Genomic DNA, 8,819 nt, shown 5'->3' with positions numbered 1-8,819 from the left:
TTACTTTTATATAACATTATCGAATTACTTTTTTTCTCTTTTAATTAACAAATATCATAACGATAGGTAATTGGCAGAACATATTTGTAAACACTATAGGTACTTAGACCCTTCTGTCTATTGGAAAATAAAATTAACGAAAATACACACCGTAGTTTTTTATCTTAGCGCGTACACACATAAATACAGAATAATGCCAAGGAAGCTACCATTTGTAGTATTTATGATCGGAAATAGAAAAATCACAATATTAAGATATTATAAAATTTAGAGTCTTATCTGCATGGTTTCACATCTAAAATAGGTAACTTCTCCAAAGATCCTTTTCAGATTACCATAGCATGCGCCAACATTCAGAACAGTCATTATTAAGCTTTAATGGGTTCGGGTCTCGGGCCGTCGAGATCCCTATCGCGGTCGCCCGTCGTTAAAAACAAAGAAATTAATTTGGGCGGCTTCGAGTGCAGGTTATTTATTAAGGTCGATAAGTTTAGTTTTTTATTATATGTGACTTAAAGGTGAGGATGTTACGTGATATATTTATAATGGACGAGAATAGACACTTTTATTTGATAGTATTTATTAAAGGTACATTTTAATGATAAAGGAGTCACAAAACGACATATTTAATGACAACATTAATTAATTAGTTTATTAACATTTCATTAACTAACATGAACATTGACTTTGATTTATTTTTATTTATCGCTAAATTTACTGATGAGTCATACAAATAATCAAATTACATAATGTTTGTATAAAATGTGCGTTCCTTTTATAGTGTTTCAATAAAATATTATTTGTAATTGTTTTATAACGACGCTTAGACTAGCAGCAAACGTGTAATTTACGATTGTGCGAAATGCTTATCAGACTTAAATCTAGTGCGATAAATATTTGTTTAACACAGGCTATGAGAAAAGAGACACTGCCGTTTTCGAGGTTCTGACTAAAACCAGGTAGCAATTTTTAATTTGATATTCATTAGCGTAACTATCGTAGTGTAGCGTTGCGCGCAATCCACGGCAATTAGATACGTTTATCAGTAATAGATATATTAATAAAAAGTAATAAGATCTCAAATAGGGACGTAAAAGTATACAGTTTGAAAAATAAGTATAAAAATGACATTATAATGTTGATAAGGTGTCTATTTCTATCCACTCATTTGATTAACAATATATTATAACCCAATTTAGTTACTAATAGAGTAACGAAAAGGACAATTTTGGTATAAATATACAATTTATCATTTTCAACTAAATAATGAATTTAGTATTAAACAACCACGTTCCCTTTTGATTGGTAATATGGGAATTCTAATGTGTAACTAACTAGAAGAAATGTAATATGTTCGTTTTGCACCCTAACAACACTTTGAATTATTTAATAAAGCGATTTTTGAAGACCCACTATCCATTTTTCTTAGTTTCCTCGAATTACATATAATTGAAATCAATACATCATTTACAAGTAGATTAAAATCGACTTCCTAGATTAGATAGATAGAATTTTTACGAAAAAAATAAATAAATTTGACTATCGAAATGATTTACTTAATTATAAAGCTAGTTTATTATAATAAAATAAATGGAAGTTCGGTCAATTTAAGTTGCCTAAGCACGTTCAATATGAAAGTTCTAGAATACATAATATTTATATCGAGCTTACAGTTGCTTAAATTCATCATTAAGCGTAGCGCGAAGTTGCTAACAGGCTGGCTAGGAACTAGTTCAAAAACATTAAATTGGGACGCCTGGACCCATGTATTAATTATTATTGCTGACGTTACACTCGTTTAATTGCCCGAGAAAAAATAAAAGCGCGCTATAAATTTACTTGACAGTACGATTTGGTGCTTTTTTTTAAATGCAATTAGGAATGCAAAATACGTTCACACTTTCAGTAATTTGTGAGTTGTATTGGTAAAATTATGCTATTAGTGTTTAAATGAATAAAGCATAGAAAATATAACGTTCGTCTTCTAATTGTTTTTTTAATGTATATTATAGCTACGCAGATTGACAAATGGACCACCTGATGGTAAGTCACCTCTGCCCATAGATAATTGGAGCTAAGATGTTATGCCTGTGCTTGTAGATACATATCTTGGTTCACTCACCCTTTAAACTGGAACACAACAACTGATTGAAGGATTGCTGTTTCTCGTTAGAATAATTGATGAGTGGGTGGTACCTACCCAGAATTTCTTGCTTAAAGCCCCAATCACCAAATAAAGTAAATAAATAAATATAAACGTGGCATACGTTTCCCGGTATAATCTATAACTACTTTGATACCCTCCAACTGTTTTGTTATGTTAAAATAACAAAAACTTGGATTTGGGTGAGTTTATTTTGAAAGGAAATTGATTTGATTAAACGCAAAAAGGCAAACAGATTGATAATAATATATGGTTTGTTTATTTTTCTATGGTATTTTATTTACGGCGTATGCGGTTGGTTTCGTTTCGATTTTCATGTTAAAAATAGTAACTAGACGATTTAGTTAACCAATAACACAATAAGTTATGATAAAATCAGATTAGGTAGGTTATCAATTTATGCGTTATTAATTATAGTTTCATTGCTTTAAACTTACTTAGCGACTTTTATAGAGTTCGTGATTTTTTAGAAGGTGTTCATAGAAGGTATATGCAATTCGGAATATTTGGTTATATTTCATAGTCCCGCGGATAAATGAAAGTTTCTAAAAAATCACAGATCAATAAAGCGTGTGTTGTTGTTTTTACACGAATTAAGCTTTTGATTCGTGACAAAACTAATTGAAAGAAAAGATGATGTGTTGATTTTATATATTTTTGAGTTAAAACTAATTGCTAATTTACGAACCATAACTATTTATTATCATTATTTAGTAGTTTTTGCTATTTAGTGAAAACCTAAAAGCATTTTAATGTTTGGAAGCCATAATATTCTACCATGTGGGTGTCAGGCGGTAGACACGAGCAAGTTCCAGGTGCGAAAGCAGCTGGTGAAGAACGGGAGCGTGCCAGCCGCGTGCCCACATGTTGCATTTTTTACATACTTTGCTAAACCTTCTTAATAATTAAACTAACGTATATTTAAGTGGATCAATATGAAAATGAAGTAAAAACAAGAAATATTTTATTATTTGCCACAATCTCTAATTCTTCTTTTCGAATTCTAACAATTCTTCTTTGTTACGATTTTATTTGTTGTTTGTAACTAAAACTTACGATGTTTAATAAATATCAAGAATATATTTATAATGTTCAATTATTCATATTTTATCTTATAAACAAATATTAATCTAATCTAAACTAAGTAAAGAAAATCCAAATATATTAATTCTTAAATACATATAAAGTTTTGCTCTTTCAATTTCTCTTTCACATAACAGTTTCAAGCAACTGCTTGCTTATTGTGAAAGGGTAGAGTTGAAAATATAATATTTACTAACGGTAATTTTCCAATTGTAAGAATGTAAATTGTAACTTGTGAATGAATAAGTTTTTTGCAATACATAATATACAGATAAAGTAATGCTGTAAAAAACGTTTAAGCAGCGATGAATGAAACATTCCAAGAAGGCTTTGTCACACATCCTGTGCCGTTCTTGCTTTTACCTGCCGCTATTTACGATATTTCATTGTTAATGTACCCTATACCTGAGATTGTCCCAACGTCTTAACAAAAAATTGTATGGTATAACAATTGAAGCGGTTTGTGTGCCGGAGGCGGACGAGCGTGGCATTGTTACATTCTCGGCTTGTATTAAAAATATCGCTCCTAGTGCCATACGGGTTCAGGTATTTATGAATGAACGTGACGGGCTGGCGAGTGGGATTGTCGGTGACGGTCACAGCCAGGTAGGAAATTATACTTTTGGAATTCTTTCAACACGCCGAGTGGGGCTACTCAACTCGGCGGCCGTGGATAAGCCGCAGAGCGGGGCGCGGGGTACAGTCGACGCGCATGCGCTAAGCACTTCTCGCTCAGACATTCCCTCCCTCTCAGTTGACTTACAGCCGTACGAGCGGACACCGTGTCGTCATGTGTCCCTCGCCAACTTTCTCGAGTAGTGATGTGATACGGTACCGTTATATATAAAAAAATAATGTTTAAATGCGCTTCTCGCTTGAAAGTTGTAGTGACTAAATAAATAAAAATAAACTTTTGTTGAAATAAGATGAACATTATAGATTAGAAAATAAATAATTCCAAAATGAAATGGTTTATAGTGGTAGTGATTGTGACTGTGTCGAAAACAATTTTGGCTGGAATTGCTCCTCCTGGATCATGTCCTGCAGTGTGTGCGTGCAAATGGAAAGGCGGAAAACAGACCGTAGAGTGTGTGGACCGAGCTCTTATTACCGTACCAGAACCCGTGGATCCTGCTACGCAAGTGCTTGACCTTTCAGGAAATAATTTACAAATTCTTCCCCAGGAAGCGTTTGCTAGAACGGGCCTAGTTAACTTGCAGCGTGTATATCTTCGTAGTTGCAATATTGGCCAAATAAATGACAGGGCCTTTAAAGGTCTAACTAATTTAGTCGAGTTAGACCTCTCGCATAACTTACTTACTCAGATACCTTCAAATAGCTTCAAGGACGCGCCTTTTCTTAGAGATCTCACGCTAGCAAATAATCCTATATTGAAAATACACTCAGATGCACTCAATAATCTCGCTAGCATTGTTAAATTTGATTTGTCAGGATGTGATGTAAGAGATATAGCTGCTGATGTCTTTAAAAATTTGAAATCATTAGAATCATTGAAGTTAAATGGCAATAATCTTCGAGACCTACCATTAAGTTCCTTGGAAAAATTAGAAAAATTAAGAGTTATTGATTTGTCGGATAACCCGTGGATTTGTGACTGCCGTCTTCGCGATCTTAAGATGTGGTTATCGAATCATAAATTGTTTTCCTCTCCTACTTGCGCATTACCTACTCGTCTGGCTAATAAACCTTTTTCTGAGTTAGCTATTGATGAATTTGCATGTAAACCAGAAATTGTACCTATCAACCGGCATATTGAGGCAGCAATGGGTAAAAATGCGACTGTTGTTTGCAGGGCAGAAGCCATGCCAAGTGCGAACATTAATTGGTATTGGAATGGTAGATTATTACAAAATGGAACAAATTTTAATTCTCATCAAAGAATTTACACTTTTGAAGTGGGTGACATTAAGAAAAAATCCACACTTGTATTAACTAACACCCAAGAACCAGGTTCAACTGAATTTTACTGTGTTGCTGAAAATAAAGGAGGCAGCGCGGAGGCTAACTTTACTTTACATGTCAATCAAATGGCAGTTGGAATAGATTCTTTAGGAAGCGCTCAAATAGCAAGTCTTGGAGCAGCATTATTTTTGGTAATAATTGTAATTTCTTTAGGTTTACTGTTAACATTTGTTCGATTTCGTTCAACACCAGCCTGTGAAAGTAAAACACCTAATACGTTAGACAGAGTTGTATCCGGTAATGAAGTTCATCCTACAGTAACAGATAGACCGCATGTGGCTGTTTTAACTAATAGACAAGAGTCACAAAACTACGACGATACAAAATGTAACCCTGTTTTAAAACCACCGAGGTCTAATGATATACCTTACACTACAAATCATTACGAGGGCCGTGGAAGTCTAATTACTGCTGGTGGACCTGTTGTAGTTTCTCCTACTGTATCAGGAGGAATAGACCCTGACCTAATTAATGATACGAGGCCAGATAGCGCTAACCGTCCAGGCAGTGGAGAATACGCTCGTGAGGCCTCCGATTCCTTATATCCGTCGGGCCTTTGGGATCAAATTAAAATGAATCAAGCTAATAATTTAGCTCGCGCAATAAGTACAGCAATTCCAGCCTATTATAATGATCGAACACCTATAATAGAAAATAGTAGTGTAAATGGATCTCACGAAGAACTGGGATATATGAGTCGCACGTTTCCTCGATCACACGCAATGGCTGTAGCCAATGCCGGTTCAGTGGACGGCCAATATCCGGCCGATTACGGATTGCCAGTGGGCGGAGCACGTACGTTGAGAGTGTGGCAGCGTGCTCCGCCAGTCCTTCCACCTGTGTCAGCACTTAAACGAGTTCTAACCATCACAAGGCCCTCTGAGGAAGGTTTTCAGGATGGCTGTGCTACTGATGTTTAAAATAATTAAAGTTACTAAGTCCAAATGTTTATATTGTAAATATATTATTACTTATATACCGTACATGTAACAGGTCATGTAATAGATTTTGTATTATATAATTTATTTAGTATTAATTAGTGGAAAGTTACAAAGGATCCACGTGTGATGGATCCACGACTGATTAGTTGGAAGAAGTAATAATAAGTTATTACGTGATATGGAAAGGTATTACATAAGATCGCCAAATGATTAATATTAAACTGAATGTAATATATCATGAATGTTGAAATCCAAAATAGATGTTACTTTATTAATAAATACGTTGTAAGTATTATGAAAAATGGCCCTAAATATCCAAAGAAAATTTCCCTAATAGAAATACAATAATGTATTCTACTATGTATTATTGTAATGCACAGAATGTTATTTGATATAAGATAATGTATGTGAATGTTTTATGTTGAAAAATTAGACGTAACAATGGAAGTGTAATAAACAAGGCGATTTAAAAACCTATTTGCAGTATCTCTTTAATATTACCTTCTATATTTATCATAAACTTGGTGTCACAATAAATCTCGTCATTATATCAGAATTAATTAACTTACAAATACTTACATTGGTATAGATTAACATCCAGAATTAGAGTAATTATAATTGTTCAACGTTCCGACATTAAATTTTCGTAGATTTTTTTCTGTACAGTTTCCAGAAAATGATTTAACTAGAGAAGGCTTTCTTTTTCAAGTACATTGGAAGCTTTCATTGAATTATGATCTTTATAAAAATATACATAAAATACTTTTAGTAAAGTAAACATCGTGCTTATATCTATAGAGACATTGACACCGGAAACAACGGTAGATAAGACGTCCGTTCTGAGTAGAAAAACGTTAATATTTTTTATAATATCCACATCAAATAGATTTATCTTTTCCTGAATGAGTAAGTTGTTTAATGATAATAACAATTCGAAAGTTCCTGCATTTTTTGTCATTCTTTGAACTCGATTCACATGATCTAGGACCTCATTATGCTCTAAAGTTTTTTTTTTAATTCTTTAATTCTGTTAGCTGTTTTATTGAATTATATAGTCGCCAATTTTGTATACAAATGGAATCATTTCAATGAAATTATTTGTACATTTGTAATTTAATAAGATAATTGCTTTATTTTAATCATTATTACATTGTCTTGCTTAAGTGACAACAGTTAATTTTAATTTTTTAATATAATTTTATTCATTCATTTGACAATGACATGGTCGATGAATGAGATAATTTAATATAATTTCTAAGCTTTAAACGGACATGTTTACAGTTATTATTGAAAAACCTTATTCATCCAGAAAAATGTTTCAGTTCTTAATTGTTAATTTTTACAAATATTTCTTAACATAAAATAAAATCATTCAATTTAAAATTGAAATCAAAAGAAATTTTGTTTTTCGTTACATCGATAGATATACATAAAGGAAACCAAGACTATAAGAGTTTTTAAATTGAATATATGGCCCTCCAAAATGCTGAGATCACCTTTCAGGGTACCGGAGTAAAACCGGTTAGTCTTATTTCATTTCCGCTCAATTCTGTTTTTTATTAGAGGCGGACCCTAAACGGGTTCAATAGAACTGAGCTTCAAGCGTGAAGTGATCAAATATTGAAGGATAAAATTTAACTAAACAGAGCTACTTGGAGATTTACGAATGAGTTATTTAGCAATTTTGTTTTATTTTTAAGGGAAATAAAGGTTAAACATTCAAATTTTAATTAAATCGTAAATAAAACAAGCAAGTTTCAAATAAATTGATTTCATAAATGTCATTGCATGAGCAATAAAATTTAATTACGTAATATATTAAATTAGCAAGAATATTAAAAAAACACCGGACAATATTTAATATAATATTTAAAATATTGCAAATTGAAGTTAAATAAATGAATCATAAAATCAATAAATGATCATTAATTTTCTTCTTAAATGTTTTAGCGAATCATTAATTATGTTGTAATAAATTTAAAATAAAGTAAAAAGTAATTTTTATATTTAAACGCTCAGTAAAAATTATTTTCGTTTGATCAAATGAACAAAGATCTAATTAAAAGGTAAGATACCAATTAGATATAAAGGTAGAAACCAATTAATGTTCAGTCCGAGAAAGAAAAGACAGGAGCAAAATTTTATAATAAATCAATCACAGACATATATTTTCATTTTTATTTTAAAAATAATAATCAAACATAAAAATTTTCTACGCTCAAAGGCCGGCGCGTTCTATAATTATTTTCCATTGGTGATAGTCGTATGAAAATTATCGCGTTTAGACAGATAGACTCGTTGGGTGGGACTTTGTTTTATAATTTGTAACGATATATTGGGAGATAAACGGATAAACGGGCCAATTAATGGTAAGTGCACTACATTGACTTTAAAGAAACATTAATCATTCCATTTATAACCAACAATAAGAACTAAGATGGTATGTTCTATGTGTCTAAAATAACACTGTCTCATTCTACCGGAGATTAAGTTTTGAAGAAAAATAATATTAAGATATTTATACTAATTTTTTATGCTGCTACCTCGGGTATAGTTAAACAGTTCAATCTAGGGTTCCATTTTTGCCATTTCATTCAATGTGGTTATTTTAAGAATTTTATAAATACGTATATAGAAGTGGGCTTTTA

The 8,819-nt window shown here is 32.1% G+C and overlaps 1 protein-coding gene across 1 annotated transcript; it reads left to right on the top strand.

The window, feature by feature from the left end:
- Positions 1-4,015: 4,015 nt before the first annotated feature.
- Positions 4,016-6,630, top strand: LOC126771114 (leucine-rich repeat-containing protein 24). Its single transcript, XM_050490847.1, has one exon. The coding sequence runs from the start codon at positions 4,210-4,212 to the stop codon at positions 6,148-6,150; it is 1,941 nt and encodes a 646-aa protein (XP_050346804.1). The 5' UTR covers positions 4,016-4,209; the 3' UTR covers positions 6,151-6,630.
- Positions 6,631-8,819: the final 2,189 nt, after the last annotated feature.

The sequence above is a fragment of the Nymphalis io genome, chromosome 10 (assembly GCF_905147045.1).
Source record: "Nymphalis io chromosome 10, ilAglIoxx1.1, whole genome shotgun sequence".
Lineage (NCBI taxonomy): Eukaryota > Metazoa > Arthropoda > Insecta > Lepidoptera > Nymphalidae > Nymphalis > Nymphalis io.
Note: the sequence above shows the minus strand (reverse complement) of the source record. Positions and strands in the feature narration are given on the sequence as shown.

Bases quoted from the DNA above. Each gene is read 5' to 3' on its own strand.
- LOC126771114 (XM_050490847.1), top strand. From the start codon at position 4,210: ATGAAATGGTTTATAGTGGTAGTGATTGTGACTGTGTCGAAAACAATT.